Here is a 19,656-nt window from a genome sequence, read left to right on the forward strand (position 1 = left end):
TATAGCCTGGTGACCACCGGAGAGACGGGTGACAGCCGGAATGTAGACGGCACCCGGGTGAGCAGTATGGGTTAGCGCCCCCCAGCCTGTGTCCTCCGTGAGGAGGAAGCCCAACAACCCTCGGTGAGGCCTTTAGGAGGGCCATGCAAGCAGCAAGCGGAGCCGCAGCACCATTGCCCTACCGAACCATTGCCCACCACTCCTGAATGAAGTGTCTGGTGCTGAGAGTCTGGTGCAACGCACAGGTCCTGGGCCTGGTGAGAGCAGGAGTGGACCTGGTGAGACGCAGGAGGGGCCCGGATAGAAGACAACCCACAGAGCCTATAGTCCCTCCATGTGCCAGAAGTGTTCCTCCCAGCCCTGGCAGAGTAGTTCTGGAGTAGTTCCAACGGATTGTGTGGCCCTAGTTTTTCCCTAGTGGGACTGATGGAGGGTATTAGCTACTGGGACGTAAGTCGGGACTTGATCACTCCCGGCTGGGTCGCCTGAGTGAGGGGTATGATGTTGGTAGACCCGAAACCCTGTTGACCTCAGGATACATCACTGAGGATACGTCCCAGGTGCATCCATGCAATGTATTGTTTAGTTATGGCTTATATATGAACATTTTTCAACATGGAAAAAGAAAATTGCGATTATCTCAAATAATTGCTATTAGACGATAATAATAATGAATGACAGTTTCTGCACTTCACAGGTAACAATGACTCTGAAAGAAAATAAGTCAAGCTAGTCATATAAGTACTTTATTTTTCAGGCTTGAATATGTTTCATATGAAAGGCAAAACATTTTTAAATCAATACTTTTCTTCTCAATAGCTTAGGCACGTTACAGAAAGGCGTAATTTGTAAATGAGACCATTGTAGTAAACAAAACGGAAAAGAACAAACAAAAAACAACAACATAAAAACAATGACACTCTGGGGCAAGATGTGAATGTTGTGGTTAGAAAGTGATGAGGTGTGCACGTAAAGCTTTAATTTATACGCCATTGCCCGAGGGAGTCGCCCCCCTACAAGCTAACTACGTCACGCGTCGTTAGCTTGTAGATCTGTTCTTTTGGGAGGCGGTATGCGGCAGAGCAGTGGCGGGCATCTTTTGGTTCCATCGATCCAGACCCCATTAATCTTTACCATATAATATAAATACCCTTTGTTTTTTTCAAAGAATCAATTGTTTTATGGTCATGATTCACCACGATCCTGGATGGCTTGATTCTTCTAGGCTGAAAATAATTGATATAAATATGTTTGGAAATCTCTATGGGAAAAATGAATGGGGTCTGGATGGATGGATGGTTCCAGAAAATGGCCACCACTGCAATGCCCTGTAAGGTTTGGCTTTAAAGACACAGGAAGAGGCACGTGGACGTCAGCAGCAGGAAGCTACCTTAAAACAAGTATACTAAGGTTATTGTAATAACCTAAGCATTAATCGATGGACAATAATCTTGAGGTGCCATAAAGACTCCATTCAAGACTAGGGTTGGGATCCGGAACCGGAGGAAACCGGATCCAACATTGAGGAACCGTTTCCAGAAGAGGTTTATTACACCGTCAGAGGCTGGTATGTGGACTTCACATCTGCTATGCCATTACAATACCGCTGGTTCTCAAACCATTTTCATTTCAAGGACCACCATAACTCTTGAGACTGTACAAATGGAACCATTTGGAACCCCCTCAAGGAACCCAGAGGGTCCCTGTATCTCACTTTAAGAACCAGAGGAATATAATAGCAATCGCCGTCATGAAGGATCCCAATCCCATTCAAGACTTGACATAATAACCGAAAGAATGCATGCTGGACTGTTATACATGCCCCTTGCCCCTTCCTTGAGTCCTTATAATTCCTTATAAGATGCCCATTAATATTATTAGTGCCTAATTAACTATTAACTAACGCTTCACCCGACCTTAGTTGGTTTACCAAAACAATGACTTGCGGATGCAAATCAAACAAGATGCTTTTCCGTAAGACAGTGAGACCTGCAAGTCTCCAGTCTCGCCTTTAACCTATACACCGTTTCATATACTCTTCATTATGGCTTTAGGAGCATCTCGATTGTTAAAAACAAAGACTGAGGAAATACTGAGTCGAACATTACAGGGTCAATAAGAAATTGACAACTTGTATGCGGTATGAGAAAAAGAAAACACTGTTTCCAATGCGTGAGAGTGTGGAAAGACAACACCGTAGATTTAACAAAGCTTGGAATAGCATCCCTCAAGGTTCAGATCCATCAGCCCGTAGTATCTCTACCAATAATAAGGCCTTGAGAACAGATGATCAGGCATGAAATGCAGCCTACTGTACTTCCTAGGAACCAAAGTTTCAAAGGGAAGTATCATCCAACTCTGATTTCATATCAGGAGACATCTTGAATTTCAAGAAGGACATTACAGTACATGAGTAAATGTCAGTATATGAATTAGAGCCCGATCGATCTACTGGTTTGCCGATATATTGTCCATTTGACGTTTTTTTGATCACATCAGTTTCAGCAATTATGCAGCCAATGTCAGATTTTTTTACCATTTCAACAGTATCTCGGGCACGTCATATAGGCAAAATAATACAAAATCTACAAGCTCACATTTTAGATGGCCATTATTGAAACATGGTTAGATTAAATAACCTAAAATATTGGTCAAAACATAGGTCACCAGTGTTTTTTATGACAACCCCCAAAATCTTGATCGGACCAGGAAAAAGTAGGCATCGGTCGGACTCTAATGAGAATACCACTTGAAGAGTGGCCAACGATGCTGCACTATCAAGGCCAAGGAAAGACATTCAATTACACAGACCTCTTCCAGTTTTATGTACAAAGTCTCAGATTTTCTCAGTTCATAAACAATTGTAATGTATTCACCGTTAGCTTGTGGTTAGCGGTTGTCACACATCCTTTGTGCCCGCTGGCATGTGGGAACTTGGTAATTTCTGCTACTAACCTCCCCCAGAATACTGTGGCACAAAAACAAACATAAAATTGGCCCCGTTAAAGACTTTGTGATGCATTAAAAAATGTAAAAACACAAGAAGCAAAGCCAGGTACTGGCAATCCAAATAATCCTATTTGGTCATGGTTGGTTAACAATACTGTTTTCAATTTGGTTACTTAATTGTCTCTCTCTTTAGGCTATATATTTATAATTTTCACACACGCAGAGACCCATAACCAAAAAACCTAAAAGAACAATGAAAACAAAGAAAGAAAACACCATGGACATGTTAAGTAGACCTTTTGCCATGAAAAGAATAATTGATTTGTTAAGATCTCAAACTCACATCGTTTCCAAACAGCCACCGACTTAAAATCTACTGAGATAACGTGAACAGTGGTCACCATCAGTCTTATCATTATATGGTTTTAGGCTGTTGGGAATAGTCATGTTCAACTCAATAAAAGGGTGCTGTGATTGCTTTAAAACGACGTTTGACACAAAATTAGGGCCAGGCCATAATGGACAAAAACAAATACATATCTTTGACCAAATATACCTCGGTATCGATTGATTCAGAGTTTTCGGAAATCTTCGGACATATCAAAAATAGCCGATCTACGAGTTCACAATATGCTGCGACGCGCGAGTTTATAGATGCGGGCAATTTCTGAAAAGACAAAACCTGTGCCATATTACGACAGATATTTAGCCTCTACATCACTATATCGATAATATCAATACAGTAGCCCGGCCCTGTAAAATGAACACTTCTCCGATGGCAATCTGAAAGAAGTTTCATTACACTTTGAATAAATAACAAAAAGACCGTTTTAACCGTTGCTTCATCCAACCAACCCTTGTAACCGTCAAGGGTAGATTTATACGGGCAAAAGATTCCACAATAAAAGCGAGCCAACAGCTAAGATATAAAACATTGCTTTGTTCACCAAAAGCTCAGATTTATACTTAGTTGTATAACTCACTAAACAACCAAGTATAAATCAGGCACTTAAACCCTATAGTATATCGTTGCTGTCGAACAGAAAGCTCTCATCTATTCTCCATATTTTAACCTTTTGTATTCTTTTCATGAACGAACGAACTTGATCATACTACAGCGTCACACAGAAGCTTCAAAAGTAGCAGATCTGCCAGGTCGAGCAAGTTCTGAGCTTGTCAATCTTGTCACTTCTTTATTTGAATTCCGAAAAGACAAGAGACGATATACTTTTAGTTGGCCGTCTGTCGCCCCCCCCCCCCCCCCCCCCCCCCCAGTATCCACGTCAGGTCTAATCCAGACCGCGTCTCTGACAAAAAATAGCCGATCTACAAGCTCACAAAGCGGCGAGTCAGTGACATGATGTGATCTACAATCTCACATCGCGAGTATGTTTCGGAAAGTCTGGGTAAGAAGCACCTGCATGTGAGAGGGGGGGGAGGGGAGACCAAAGAATGGAATGAGGTCCAGGTTTTGGAATGTAAGTGACCCATGTAGAGAAAACAAAAGTTCATCTGACAGTGCGTGTGTGTGTGTGTGTGTGTGTGTGAGTGCACATGGCATGTCAGGCTGTCCTGTTCTTCGACTGCTTCCAAGACAAACAGGCTAACTACCTTCTCCTGATGCCTGGAAACTGTAAAAGGGATATTTACTCGTGATCCATTATTACGAATGTGTCCCCGAGTCCCGACCAACCTAGTGCTTGGGAACCATGCTGCTCATTGACGGGGGTCCCTCAGAGCTCTGCACTTGGCTTGGCACTCCCCTCACCCCCTACCTCCGCAAAGTATTTAGCCAAACTACACACTCACGTGTTGCGATGTTCGTATTTTTGCGTTTGCTTTTTTGCCTCCTATGGCCTGACCTGGGCTTATGTGGTTCAATAAAAAAATAATAATCACTAAGATGTGTGTGTGTGTGTGTTGAACAGACAAAGCGCCGCACATGGAGCGACACATTTAAAAACAGCCATAGAGAGCCCTCGTGTGTTACACAGATTATATGGAGGAAAAAAAATCACATTATGAAGTGTTTAAATAAAAAATAATAACAATGGGAGACCAAAGGAGCTCTTTGAGAGCAGGTGTGGGGCCGCTTCGGCTGTTCTCTGACACCAAACAGCACAGCAGGAATAATAAATATATAACTATATATATATTCATATATGTTGAAGAGAGAGCAGTTGGAGGAGGAGGAGACCAAAAAAAACACCTTGACCTTGGAAACAGTTTCAAACTGGTCTTTTTTTGTGTTTTTTGTTTTTTTACACGGCTCTCCATCTCTCTCGCTCTCTCTCTCTCTCTCTCTCGTCCTCCAAAAACTAACAGTTGCGTTCATCTCAGGAAAAAGATAAAATAAAATAAACCCAAACACAACTGGAAAAGAAAACCCTCCGGCAGACCACCAGACTACTACTTCTGTTTGTCTGTTCCTCTCCTTCCTGTCCACGGTGTCCTCTTCCGCCCGCCCCCTCACACACACACACACACACACACACACTGCCCCTCCCATCTCCTCCACCACAGTTTCTCAAGGTTGGGTCATGGGACCACCAAGGGGGTCCAAACTGAACCTTTACAGGGGTCTGTAACTCTGGAAAGGCACACAAATAGAACCAAATGGACCCATAAGGCAGTGTTTCTCAAAGTGGGGTTTCCGGGGACCCCTAAGAGATCCTTAGTCTTTTCATGTCAAGGACTTAAAATAGCAGATATACAAGCTCACAGAGCAGCACGAATGTTTGGAAGATTATTTTATTATATATATATATATTTTTTTACATAAATCTTCTCTTCTGGGATTGTCCCTGGCACAAGACCTTTTCAGATGGGGAGGTCCGTGGTCAAATACATATCAATTTGGCATAAAACTTTTTTGAGAACCACTGCCCTAACGGGTCCATTTGGTTCCATTCGCACACTGCTCTCAAAGTTAAATTATCACTGAGGATTTTACAGTGTAGATTTGGGGGATGTCCCAAAGCAACAAAAAAATAAGTGAACCATTTGTACACTGTGTTACAGACCCATAAAGGTGTCCATTTGCGCCCCCTGGTGAGGACCCCGGACCAGATGTTGATGCTCCTTCTCTTGGGGGGGGGGGGCGATGGTAGTCGTGGCGATGTGGGCGGAGGTGTGGCGAAAGGAGAGAGAGAGAGAGAGAGAGAGAGAGAGAGAAGCGGCAGAGCAAGGGGATGGTGACAGCTGCCTGAAATGTAGGCCAAAAGTGGTGGTGTGGGGAGTTTCCATGGAAACCAGTGTTCACAGCAGTCAGTGACATCATCTGTACGTGGGGGGGGGGGGGGGGGGGGGGGGGTGGGTGGGGCAGGGGGGGTTGGCTGCTGTAGAATCGCAACCATTGGTCCAAATTAACCTTTTAAACACGGTTCTCTCCGCCCACCCGGGTCCTCCTCATCATCCTATTGGACAAAAGCAGAAAAAAGGAGGAAAACTAAGAATCTTTGCGTGGTCACAATGCTTACTTTAACACAGGTGCAGTCAGGTACCACTGAGTGGTACAACCCACAGGTGCACTCAGGTACCACTGAGTGGTACAACCCACAGGTGCACTCAGGTACCACTGAGTGGTACAACCCACAGGTGCACTCAGGTACCACTGAGTGGTACAACCCACAGGTGCACTCAGGTACCACTGAGTGGTACAACCCACAGGTGCACTCAGGTACCAGTGGTACAACCCACAGGTGCACTCAGGTACCAGTGAGTGGTACAACCCACAGGTGCACTCAGGTACCAAGTGGTACAACCCACAGGTGCACTCAGGTACCAGTGAGTGGTACAACCCACAGGTGCACTCAGGTACCAGTGGTACAACCCACAGGTGCACTCAGGTACCAAGTGGTACAACCCACAGGTGCACTCAGGTACCAGTGAGTGGTACAACCCACAGGTGCACTCAGGTACCAAGTGGTACAACCCACAGGTGCACTCAGGTACCAAGTGGTACAACCCACAGGTGCACTCAGGTACCAAGTGGTACAACCCACAGGTGCACTCAGGTACCAAGTCGTACAACCCACAGGTGCACTCAGGTACCAAGTGGTACAACCCACAGGTGCACTCAGGTACCAAGTGGTACAACCCACAGGTGCACTCAGGTACCAGTGGTACAACCCACAGGTGCACTCAGGTACCAGTGGTACAACCCACAGGTGCACTCAGGTACCAGTGGTACAACCCACAGGTGCACTCAGGTACCAAGTCGTACAACCCACAGGTGCACTCAGGTACCAAGTGGTACAACCCACAGGTGCACTCAGGTACCAAGTGGTACAACCCAGAACTCTGAGAGTGCACGCAAGGAGGGTCCATTTGGTTCCATTTGTGCACTCTCAAGAGTTACAGAACCTGTAAGGGTCCTTTAGGAACACCTTCGAGGAACTTAGAGAAGCACTGACAGGAACAATTTAGTCAATTAGCAGACGCTCTTATCAGATGTCAACTGGTAATTGCTTTGAGTGCGAGAGGCTGGAAGGGCTCCGAGTGATGATGTAAAAGGAACGGGACAGCACTTTGAAGAGAAGAGACCTTCATTGAATCATGACACTTTCCATAACTTTTAAAAACTATTACTGTCCTTGTTGAGGAAGCGCTGCCGCCTGTTAACATTCTAAAACAGCTGCATGACTAATTTGCGTAATTAAATCAACTTTTATTATGTGTAATAATGATGCCTCGGGACAGGGTCCTTAATGTTTTTCAGGCCATGGACCCCTTAGCTGAGAGAGAGAGAGAGAGAGAGAGAGAGAAGCAGAAGCAGGGAGCCCCATTACATATTGTATAAAGATATGTTGCAGATTAAACTTTTTCATAGATTTCATACACATCTGTGTATAAATTCAGAACTATCATTAGGTTTCTTTCAGTTTCTTCAGCCTTAATGTGGGTCCGTTGGGCAATTATTTGTAGTTTCTACAGCCTAATTGGAATTGTAACTATACATAATGGCCCGGTGCAAAAATAAATAAAAGCCTGCCCTGCACCTGTTTCCTTTTAAACGCCCCCGGGGGCCAAAACGATTTTGTGCATTAAACGTCCGGGCTACCATTTGTAAACATACGGTACACACACACACACACACACCTCCTGTTCTGCGGGTCCATGTGGTCCAGCAGGGCCTCCTGAGACACCCGGAAGTCGTCCAGCGGTGACTGGTAGCGCGCCTCGAAGGAGCCCTCCCTGCTGCTGCTACTGCTGCCGCTCCGGTAGGCGGCCATGTTGGCCTGGGCCGACAGCGCCGGGGAGGACTGGGAGGACTGGGAGGAGGACAGGGAGGACTGGGACAGGGGCAGCGGGGACGTCACGCTGGAGTTGGCCAGAGACGTGGAGGAGCCCCCCGCCGACTCCCCCAGGCGCCCCACCCCGCCGCTCCCCCCCGCCGCCGCCGCCTGGCCGGTGGCGGAGGAGGAGACCAGAGACAGGGAGGAGGAGGAGGAGGCGCTGCTCAGGAACGGGCACAGCGACTCGCCGTTTTCATCCTGGTGACAAGAGTGGAGCGATGAGGTCATCAAGTGAGACCACGTGTGGGGATGTTATCGTTGCCGTCGGTCTGGCAGAAACCTCCTATCACCGTATTCTAACTCAGTGAATTTCTTCCGTAAAGTAACGCACTACTTGATCATACTGCAGCGTCACACTAAAGCATCAAAAGTAGCAGATCCGTAAGCTCGAAGCGCATCGCTAAGCGACGTGTTTTGAGCTTGTAGATCTGCTACTTTTGCTGTTTTTTTTTGTTTTTTTTCATTTGAATCCTGAAAAGTCACGGTTTTGGTCATATGAGGTTTCCATCCGACAGAGATGTTATGCTTGTTTGGTTGAATTGGGAGAAAAAAAGACCAAAAGATCAATACAAGACACCTTTAACCCTACTGGCATGCTTTCATGTAGTGCGATGTGATGCGCTGTGAGACTAAGTGACCAATGTGACCACATTTTATTTAAATTGTCGTTGTTTCATGTCATATGAAAGCAAGGAATCATAGCTTCAAATTGACGTATTGGTTGTTCAGTTTGACCCACCGGTTTTGGAGATATGGCTTGAGAAAACAGGATTGAAAGGTTCACTTCTGGGGTCTCTATTATTACACCTATAGCTACATGTTTAAGCATTTATTCCATATTTACATGTCGAATTCAGCTCTGACACTTATTTCAGACATGCTCTAGTTATTTTAAGAGTCTGCCTGTGCTATTAACTCATAGGGCAGGAGCCTGTATGATTCAATACTACGCCCGTCTCTAGACAGAGACCAGTGGTGACAAATTAAGAACTTTGTCAAAATGTATTAAGGTCTCTGAGACAGAATATCCTCCTCGGAGGAAAGTCTGGTAAGACTGGCAGTGTCGGTAGGCCAATCAGAGGCAGACGGGGCGTTACCATCATTAGAGACCGGGGGGGGGATTGAACCCCAACCTCCCATTCCCAGGGCGGACACTGTAACCACAATGCCACTGAGCCGTTTGTGAGCTTGTAGATCTGCTATTTGCACCTTTCTTTTCCTTCTTTTATTTAATTTAACCCATTTAGGACGGGAACCCCTTCTGGGGTTTTTACCTTTCAATACAGGAACCCCTTTTTGGGGTAGTTAATTTTTATGTAATATATATATAATAAATATATATTACTAGAAACAAAATGTAAGACATTTTACTGGGTGCCTGCAGGCTGCAGCTCGCCAAGTCTGTGCAGCATTTGAGCCACGGAACCACCATTTGACGACACTGTGAATTTCACCCGATTGAATACATTTCAAGTAGTGCTCCATACTGTACGTTTTAAGAATATTTGGCTAGTTGTACTTTATTTTGTTATTTGGATTTAAAGGGACTAATTCACATTTAGAAGAAAATATGCAATTTCCTCCACGGGCCTAGAGCTTCCCAATTCAGAAGTAATTGAGCTGTGGAGAGGATGTGGTACACTTTGACATGTAAAGCCTGCATGGCAACTGCAAGACAACAGCACCACACCTTGAATCTCTATATCTATACAGGTTGTTACATCATTGAATGCTACCAATATCTGAATAAAATGCTACAACAGCAATAACATTCTGGGTTATTTCCATAGCACGGTTTATGAAGATATAATGAATATGATTAAATGTGCATCAGACAACCAACAAATGTATTACAAAGGATTTATTATTTATAAACCAGCAGTACCGACTATACAGTTTAGGTCCTCGTAGGATAGAAAAACAGCGGTATAAAAGGTCCTAGGTAGGATAGGCAGTATTAGGCACCCTCCCTGGAGATGTGCTCTTGAGCAAGGCACTGCACCTGCCATTGCTCATTTTAGTTTCACATCAACCCAAGATCCTCGGAGAGGAATGGGTCGGTTTCTCGTAGAATGAATATCAGTTTTAAACTTGCAGGGGTTCCTTTGCTCCTCACTGTGTCTATGACAAGACGTGCCTTTTCATGGATCACTTTCTTCGCACAGGCTTCATCATACTCTTCTTTGATTATCACCCCCTTCTCAAGCAGTTTGTCCAGGATCTGGTTGAGAACGGGATGTGACATGCTGTTGATGAAGCTGCTGCGCACAGACAGCAGTTTGTCTGTCGCTGCATGACTTGGCGTGTGCTGAACATGTTGAAAGGTTGAAAGGTTTACATAACCTTCCCATGCACATTTGGAGGTGTTACTGCTGCTTAGAAGCAGCCTAACGTGGCTTAAACGTCGCTCTAAATTAATGACAAATGTCGGGACGTAATTGTGATAGGAACATTCGTCAACTTCAAATACGGCTCTAACCGGTTCAATTATAATGGAATCATCTTCAGGTGAAGTGGAGAGTGTATATTCTTGATTTGGGACTAGTTTACAGGGAGGCTTTTCAATGTAAATCTCTTCTCCAACTAGCTCCCTCCTTTTGTTCTTCACTTCGTCCAGCACGACGTTCCGAGGCAGCAGCAACACTTTCAGAGTTGAACTGGGGTGATGATGGTCAATCGGTGGTTTATAAAACACTGGCACCAATACCTGGACAGGCCTGGGCCCATACAGCATCTCCATGACGATACCAAATAAAGACAACCCAGTTACATCTATGATAACATGAGTTTCTGTGATCACACGGGGTTCGATCAGCTCAAAGCCGTCATCATCCACCACATGGACAACAGACAAGGACTTGCCTCCACCCGTACTGGAGAGGATCTCACAGTGTGGCATGTGTAGCTGACACACAGACCCGTGAGAAGCTTTGACGTCAAACAGTGGTCCCGCAGGCTTCTTACTCAGCTGGGAGAGAAGCCCCCGACCCCAGGGGACTGTCTTGTAAGTCACCTCTCCATCTTTCTCCATCTTAAACCCCAGGCCGGTCACGCTGCATCGGAGCAGTCCAGCGTGGGTGCAGTGGAACCTGTAGCTTTCCTTGTTTTCCACAACAACGATATCGGGTGTGAATGTCTGCGTTGTGTCCAGTAGTGTGACATCGTTTACACTGTGGGAGCGTTTTGCTCTGAAACCTGTCTTGTTCGCTAAACATGGGATTAGACCACTGAAGGACAAACTTAGATCACTTTCATCTAGGAGCTGCGGAGAGGACAGCGATTCTGTAACACAATGTTCTTCCATCTCACAGTCACCATGCATAGGAATAGTTCCCTATAGAGAAAATCAAGGACATTAATTAAACAAATATTAAACCAAGACCTTTCCACAACGCCAGCTCTTAAAAATTGAACATCCTTGCCAACTTGACTGCTGGGTGATTCCTGACTCTTTGCCGAGTTCTCAGATTCTGTCCGAACCCGACCCTTACCCAACCCAACGTTTTCGGGTTGGGCCTAGATTCAAATATATGCTGATGATTAGTCAGCCGAGGCCGAGCCTCGGGTTCCGTGACTCGGACAGCAGAGAACAGGCATCCCTGTATGTCTGTCTGCACCTTGGCATTGAAGCCTAACCAATAAACCAATGATAATCGGTGACGTTACAACATTGCTTCCGTATGTAACCTACTAGCGGACTGGTTGTTGGGATGACGTCACAAACATATCCTTTGGATATACGGTAATTCTGTTAGTTCCGTCACGTGTTGGAGAGGCTTGTGGAAGTTTAGAACTACAATGCTAATTTAAACGACAGCACGCCGTTTCACAAGTTTGTAATATGTTTGTAACAAAACAGAATATTTTGACAAGGGACATCCCTAGTATCAATATTATATCCATATTGGAAAAGCACAAGCACACGGTTCCCGGCCGAGCCGCACGTTTTGATGTATATATTGCGGGGCTTTGGTAAACCGTGCGGCCGGCCATAGAGGTCAAAGTTTCGCGTATTGATAATTACGATTACGATGATTAAGTATGTGTTGCGGATTTCAACCTGTGTTTCTGCCATTTTGCATGGGTCGGGGATTTTAAGGCATTGTTACAATCATCCTCAGGTCTAAATTGGTTTAAAGATTTTTATGTTTTTAATTTGAGATAATCATCATATTTAACAACATATATTTGAACAAACGTAAAATAATAATAACAACACGTTAACCCATTCTGACCGGGAACCCGTTTGGGTGTTAGCATCATGTTATGCTTTAGCTATTGAAAAATAGCAGATCTACAAGCTCATAGCGCGCCACCGAGTGGCGCGCTACGAGCTTGTAGGTCTGCTATTTTTGAAAAATCGAAGAACGACTGACATTTTTAGAAATCTGATCTCAGGTCAGAATGGGTTCATCAGACCAGTGTGTGTCCAGTGGAAACCTCGTATGAATCTGATCTCAGGTCAGAATGGGTTAATGATTTCTAAGTGCTGCGTATGTGACTCACCCTGCCCCGGATGATGTCCATGTGCACCAGCAGCGAGGCCAGCTCCAGGTCCTCATTGTAGCTGTTCTTCAGGGGAACCGACCTGTAACCTGTAACAGCACACACACACACACACACACACACACAAGCCACTTTGAGACATGCACTGACTATCTGTATGAACCGCAATATTCACTCGGTAGGATCGGACATGCTGCGTGATTCAGCGTGTTGATGACGCTTCTATTGTTGACAGGTGGAGCCTCCCCTCCCCAATTCCCCAGATATTTTCCATTGACTTTTATAATATTTCTATCATCTGTGATTTGATCGACCAGGTGATATTGATGAGTATCAAATACAACCATTGGTCAGACAAAAGCTGCAGAGTGGCGCAACATAAATTAACATTGAGGTAATGGCCCCCGATTACATATCAATTGTCCATGGTGTCACCTGTAGACAGAAGACATACTGTACCACTTCCATGTAGAATGGGAAGAAATGTATAATTTTTCCATCATGTTGAATAGAAAATCTATCCGTGTAATCCGTAACAACTGAACAGTCTGTTTTCACGAAGCTGGTCCTAAAGTTAATGCCTACGACCATTGCAGCCTCCTATCATACGGAGGCTGGAAACAAAGCATTGCTGCTATTCTACAATATAAGAAGTTTCACTTTAATTATTAATGGCGTGGCTTTTGAACCGAACGAAAAGCTTTGCTCTGAAACCGTAGCTGATAAAGAGACTTCTAGGAAACTACAAGGCAGTGGAAAACATTTCCACAAAGATAGCTTGACCGTTCACCTTGTAGCCTCTGTCCCTATTCCCTCATGAGCTGGGGTTTTGTTTTCTGCATTCTTACAGCTGCGCTACATATCGTCTCCGTCAGGTGGAAACCTCATAACGTCCAAAACTGTGATTTTTCAGGATTCAAATTTTTTATATTATGTTTATTTTGTATGACAAAGTATAGGACTTTAAGCTAATAAATATAGTTACATTTCTACTCAACGGACATTTTTGGACATCAGTTATTTGATCACACGTCTGAACTTCCTCGGCAACCAGTATCACCCAAGTATAGGGTCTTGGGCGTTACACATACATACATGGTGAACACGGACAAAGCTGTTCCTTGGAGTGGTTGCACCACTCAAAAAGACAAAAATTTGAATATGGGGATAAGAGGTCTCTGCCGGACAACGGCGATATAGTACAGTATGATATAGTTGCTGTGTCCAACGTTATGTGCACAGCAATGTTAATTTGTATAAATATGTCACAGCTACCAAAATCCTTTTTGGGGGCAAGAAAAATAAGCAAAATGTACTTTTTAATTAAATTGATTATTGATTATAATGATTACATGTTGCACCCTACCTGTCTTGAGGCCGTTGATGGGGAACGTGGCCTGAGCCAGGAAGTTCTGGTCGCTGAACATGTCTATCTCGTAGACCCCGAAGCGCAGGAAGGCGAAGGCCGAGTTCAACACGGTGAAGCTGAAGGTCTTCCTGGGCCACGTGGGGTTCAGACCGTTATCAGCTGGAAGAGGAACACATGAGGAGATTACAAACATTCTATCATAATTACACTACGAGAGAAACCAGCTTTAGTCTAAAGCACCAGATCAGTGGCCTTGTGGTTGAGTGTCCGCCCTGGGACTGGGAGGTCGGGGTTCAATCCCCAGTCGGGTCATACCAAAGACTGGGACCCAGTGCCTCCCTGCATGACACTCGGCATCAAGGGTTGGATTGGGGGTAAGTCCCTGCGACATACCGTACTAGCGTCATGTCCAGGGGGTGTACTTGTACATCAAGCTGCCTCACGCTACAGAAACAGGAGATAGGCTCCTGCCCTATGGGCCTCATGGCTCGGCAAGGCTACTTACTTACAATATACGGCTACATATTAGTCTTGCCAACAGTTCTGGAGCCATGTTGCCCACAAGTTATTAGCCTAGTCAAAACTAAACTCGTATCTCTATTTAGCTTCTATACTGTATATAGTATTAATTCTGTTTCGACTATACTGTAGTGCAGGCCACTTGTCATGTACTTGCCATGCATTTTTCTTTTTCTTCCCATTTTTGCTAGTTTAGTATTAGCATTGGTGGTTATTAATTCGAGTACTTATTGTCCTTTTACTTCTTGGAATATTAATTTATTACTATTGTTGTTGTTATTACTATTATTACTATTATTTCATGGATGTTGTTCCCTGATTATGGCTTCATATGTGCATGTGATCTACCCCTTCATGGTAATTTAAAAATGATTATTGTGAGGATTCTTGACGCACAAGTACACCCCCTGGACATGACGCTACCCCCCAATCCAACCCTTGATGCTGAGTGCCAAGCAGGGAGACATTGTTACAGTCTTTGGTATGACCCGGACGGGGGACTGTAGTCACTGTACCACCGACCTCCCAGTCTCAGGGCAGACACTCTAACCACAAGGCCACTGAGCTGGTGTCATAAACCTGAGTTTATAGAATAAAAAATGGCCTCCACTCTGAATTAAATCTTTATGGCTTTTATGACTTTTTTATGGCCATGTCATTCACCCCAAAGAGGTAGTATCTCTAGTACTCTAACACTGTGAGGTCTGTGACTCCAGTCCAACCCTGTCATTAACAGTGTGGTAGAATGCTGTTATAACCACACTGGACATGTCATTATATTTTAAAGCTTTCCAAAATCTACTAGCTTCTTCTTCGAATCCGTAGCAATCTACTAGCTCACAACGTAGGCTTGTATTTGTATTCGCTGTTTGGAGTACGATGTGCATAGAGGTTAAGTGTTGAATCAGGGGATGTCTTGTTTAGTGTTTTTATTTCTCTGTATTTTGAATGTCTTAAATGCATTTGTATTTTGTATTATGAATGCATTTTCAAGATTGCACCTGTTTTTATTGTGCAGTGTTATTTTCTATTGTGCAGTGTTATTTTCTATTGTGCAGTGTTATTTTTTATTGTGTTGTGTTATTTGTATTGTTTGTTATGGACCCCAGGAAGAGTAGCTGCTACTTCAGTGGCAGCTAATGGGGATCCATCTGAATAAAGAATCCAGCCTGTTGTGGCAATATCAACCTGTTCATCGACGTCTTGGCACAGTGCGCTCTGCATAAACCAGGGGCTAAACTGTTCAAACCCGTAACTCACCTTCCGAGTCGGTCTTCTGCTTGGCACTGTCATACTCTGCCCCGCACACCTCGATCTCGATCAGCGGGCACACGATGCCCCGGCCGTGCTTGGGCAGGTGGCGTGCTCCCAACACCTGGAGGGGGTGAACACAGAGGACGCTGTCACTCAGCCTCCCTCTCCTCACACGAGCAGATGGTCCTTTTACAACCATTTAGCCGTGTTGATTCCGTCGACTAAAGCGATGATGAAGAATGTTCGTCAACTAAAAACAAAGCTATGATGACTAAAACTAAGACTAAAAATATTGACAATTTTGTAAACAAATAAAAACTATACTAAAATGATAGTGTGCCATGGCTAATTTACACCTTACTACTACCATATCTCTTTAACTTCTAATTACTATTGTTGCTATTATTCATTCTTTGTTATTGTAATTGTCGTTATTGCTGCTACGATGTTGAGGAACCAACCCTAAAGAACACTCGTGTACACTCATATATAAGATGCAGATCTAAAACTCTTGAATCTCGACCGTGCACACGGACATGAACACAGCTTCAGTCTGTACCTCTATGTGCAGGGTGAGAGGTTCCAGGCCTCGTAGTGTGTGTCTGTAGTACCTCTATGTGCAGGGTGAGAGGTGTGTGTCTGTAGTACCTCTATGTGCAGGGTGAGAGGTTCCAGGCCTCGTAGTGTGTGTCTGTAGTACCTCTATGTGCAGGGTGAGAGGTGTGTGTCTGTAGTACCTCTATGTGCAGGGTGAGAGGTTCCAGGCCTCGTAGTGTGTGTCTGTAGTACCTCTATGTGCAGGGTGAGAGGTTCCAGGCCTCGTAGTGTGTGTCTGTAGTACCTCTATGTGCAGGGTGAGAGGTTCCAGGCCTCGTAGTGTGTGTCTGTAGTACCTCTATGTGCAGGGTGAGAGGTTCCAGGCCTCGTAGTGTGTGTCTGTAGTACCTCTATGTGCAGGGTGAGAGGTTCCAGGCCTCGTAGGGTGTGTCTGTAGTACCTCTATGTGCAGGGTGAGAGGTTCCAGGCCTCGTAGTGTGTGTCTATGTAGTACCTCTATGTGCAGGGTGAGAGGTTCCAGGCCTCGTAGTGTGTGTCTGTAGTACCTCTATGTGCAGGGTGAGAGGTTCCAGGCCTCGTAGTGTGTGTCTGTCGAAGGGGTCGAAGGCGTCGTCCCTCATGATGGGCGGCTGCAGGACGTAACCACTCCGCCCGTTCAGCATGAAGAGCGCCTGGTTCATCTGCATGGGCTTGTCTGCAGGCACACCACAGAGAGGAACGTGTCAATCCTCTCATTTATACTGTCAAAATAAACCTCTGTTCTTATGGATGACATTTGTTGTATTGGTCATTTTGAAATGGGGTCACAGCAGTCACTCGTCCATTGTGAATTGTGTGTTTTCTTATCGGTTAAAGCGGCACTTGTCCAATCTGTATGGTAGAGTATGTTAACACAATATAACCTATACAATTGGGGTGGTGGTATTTTGTCTCTGTGCTCTTCTATTGAGACATTTGGATTGTGTCAAGGTCATGTTTCACCTAGACTCAGGTTCTGATACGAATGTTGACCAGATGATCAAGATTACATTTCTATTTGCAGCACTTTTGCGCAGGAAACCAGGTTCAAATACGGGGTTACATAGTGCAGCTTTAAGACCAATTAAGGAGTTAAACTGAATTAGCAGAATTATGTAATGTTTCAGACTCATTGTTCTGAAATTTTTAAACCACTGGAACGATTTTACCAAATGGCAGTCCGTGGCCAAATTCATATCGTCTTTGTCGGGTGGAAACCTCATATGTCCAAAACTATTCCTTTTTCAAATTCAAAAGCATCAAAAGTAGCAGATCTGCAAACTCAAAACGTGACGTGTGATGCTGTAGGGCCGTTAAGTTTGTTACAATATGGAGATGCGAGGTTTCTTCCCCTAGAAGAGCCAACGATATCAAACTGGGACTCCTTGAACATTCAAAAGGTTGAGAAATATATTTTTTTTTTGTGGCTTTCGCCTTTATTTTATATATTTTATGGAGGGACAGACAGTAGGCTGACAGGAAATGGGGAGAGAGATGGGGGGGAAGACATGCAGTAAAGGTCGTCAGGATCGGGAGTCGAACCCGCGGGCTGAGGCACACTGGATTACCAGCCCAAGGTGCCTGGACCACTGAGCCATGGCCACGTTAATCTTTTTTTAATGGCACACACCTGCGGTCTGGAAGTTGAGCGCCACCAGCTGGGAGCCACAGAGCCACATGGGCAGCGGGTCGTAGTTGGAGGAGTCCAGCCGCTGGCCGCGCGGGTAGATCCTGGACAGCTGCAGCCGGTTGTACTGCAGGAACTTCTTGCCCTTGATCCGGTTGACGTACCGCTCTGCCTTGGTCTCCGGGAACGACGACATGTCCCGGAAACAGGCCCGCTCTGTGCCGATCTCTGGCAATGAACAATGTTAAGAGGCGTTTAGCGTTTATCCAGAGCGACGTTACACATCATGTGGAATCATAGTGACGCAGCGTAAACGTGAGTTCCAGTCAATAAACAACAAGGTAAATATAAGGTCATATAAGTGTACAGTTTGACCCGACCAATGCTAGATTGGTTGGGTCCAATCGCGTCCTTAGACCAGGGGTTCTCAACCTGGGAGTCGCGACCCCTCGGGGGGGGGGGTCCCGAAATTATTTTGGGGGGGGGGGCCCCAAATTATTATATAAAAAACCCCAAAAAAAACATAGTTTACATAGTACACAGTGCATGCATAAACTTTCCTTAATGATTATGATGTACTTACTGTCCTCGTCAAAAGGCACAGGTCTACAGTAGATGACCAGGTCGGACAGTTCCAGTGCAATCTTTTTCCTCCTCTCCATCATCTTCCCTTCTTCCAGCTGAACAGAGGCACACAAAGATTATTCGCGTACGAGTGTCTGACCGGTCTGAAGTGAGTTGTACTGTACTCCTCCTTGGCCTGTGTGTGTTCTACTGCCCACTTTAGGTGTTGCAGCACAGACACGTACGTACACACTACACATACACGTTACACGTACGTACGTATGTACGTACACATACATACACACACACAGCTCTGCATAGGTCAAAAACAGACCACAATACACAACTGGTTCTAAAATGTGAGGTCCAGAAATGGGTCAGTGAAAATGTAGCCTCGGAAACAGACGTTTGGAGAAAAAAAAAAGTCCACTTCAATTCAGCATAGAGTAGTGCAAACGTTGATACCTCTGCTGATTTCTGATCGTCTGCACCTTTGTTAAATTGACGCACACACATGTACACACACACACACACACACACACACACACACACACACCCTCCCGGGAGCTGCCTATGCCATAGAAAGCATAGGTGCACCCCACCCAGGCTAGTGAAAATGTACCTTGGCCTCGGACGTCATGGTGACCTCGCGGATCTTCCGAACCCACTCCTTCAGCTCGTCCAGGTTGTTGGCGGAGATGTCCAGCACCTGGCCGGCCCGCGGAGACGTGGACGGGACCAGAGAGAACACGTGAGGTCTGCTGCCCTTCCCGTCCGGACGTTCCACTGGCAAGAGAAAGAGAGCATGTTGACTTTTTAATATTAGTTTTTAAAGCGGGTTTTAAAGTAGTGTTTATTTTGTGAAAAGGCTTAGTTTTTAATTTGCTTTTAATTTATTTTTATTGTTCAATTTAGGTAGTTTTAGTTTTTTTTTTTAATTGTATGGATTAGTCAGGGGCCATATTCAACAAGGTTAGAAAAATCAGAACTGTGGT

The 19,656-nt window shown here is 44.9% G+C and overlaps 1 protein-coding gene across 2 annotated transcripts in view; it reads right to left on the reverse strand.

The window, feature by feature from the left end:
* Positions 1-730: 730 nt before the first annotated feature.
* plcg1 (phospholipase C, gamma 1) overlaps positions 731-19,656 on the reverse strand; it is a 57,630-nt gene continuing 38,704 nt past the window's right edge. For both annotated transcript variants that reach the window (XM_080763721.1, XM_080763720.1), the window contains 9 exons: positions 19,284-19,447; positions 18,681-18,777; positions 18,101-18,325; positions 16,998-17,146; positions 15,901-16,015; positions 14,119-14,280; positions 12,753-12,841; positions 8,050-8,444; positions 731-6,365 (listed from right to left, as the gene is read on the reverse strand). In XM_080763721.1, coding sequence (XP_080619847.1) covers positions 6,323-6,365; positions 8,050-8,444; positions 12,753-12,841; positions 14,119-14,280; positions 15,901-16,015; positions 16,998-17,146; positions 18,101-18,325; positions 18,681-18,777; positions 19,284-19,447 — 1,439 coding nt within the window. In that variant the 3' untranslated portion in view covers positions 731-6,322. The remainder of the gene's footprint in view (positions 6,366-8,049; positions 8,445-12,752; positions 12,842-14,118; positions 14,281-15,900; positions 16,016-16,997; positions 17,147-18,100; positions 18,326-18,680; positions 18,778-19,283; positions 19,448-19,656) is intronic.

The sequence above is a fragment of the Protomyctophum bolini genome (assembly GCF_963924005.1).
Source record: "Protomyctophum bolini genome assembly, chromosome: 5".
In the NCBI taxonomy this organism is placed as follows: Eukaryota; Metazoa; Chordata; class Actinopteri; order Myctophiformes; family Myctophidae; genus Protomyctophum; species Protomyctophum bolini.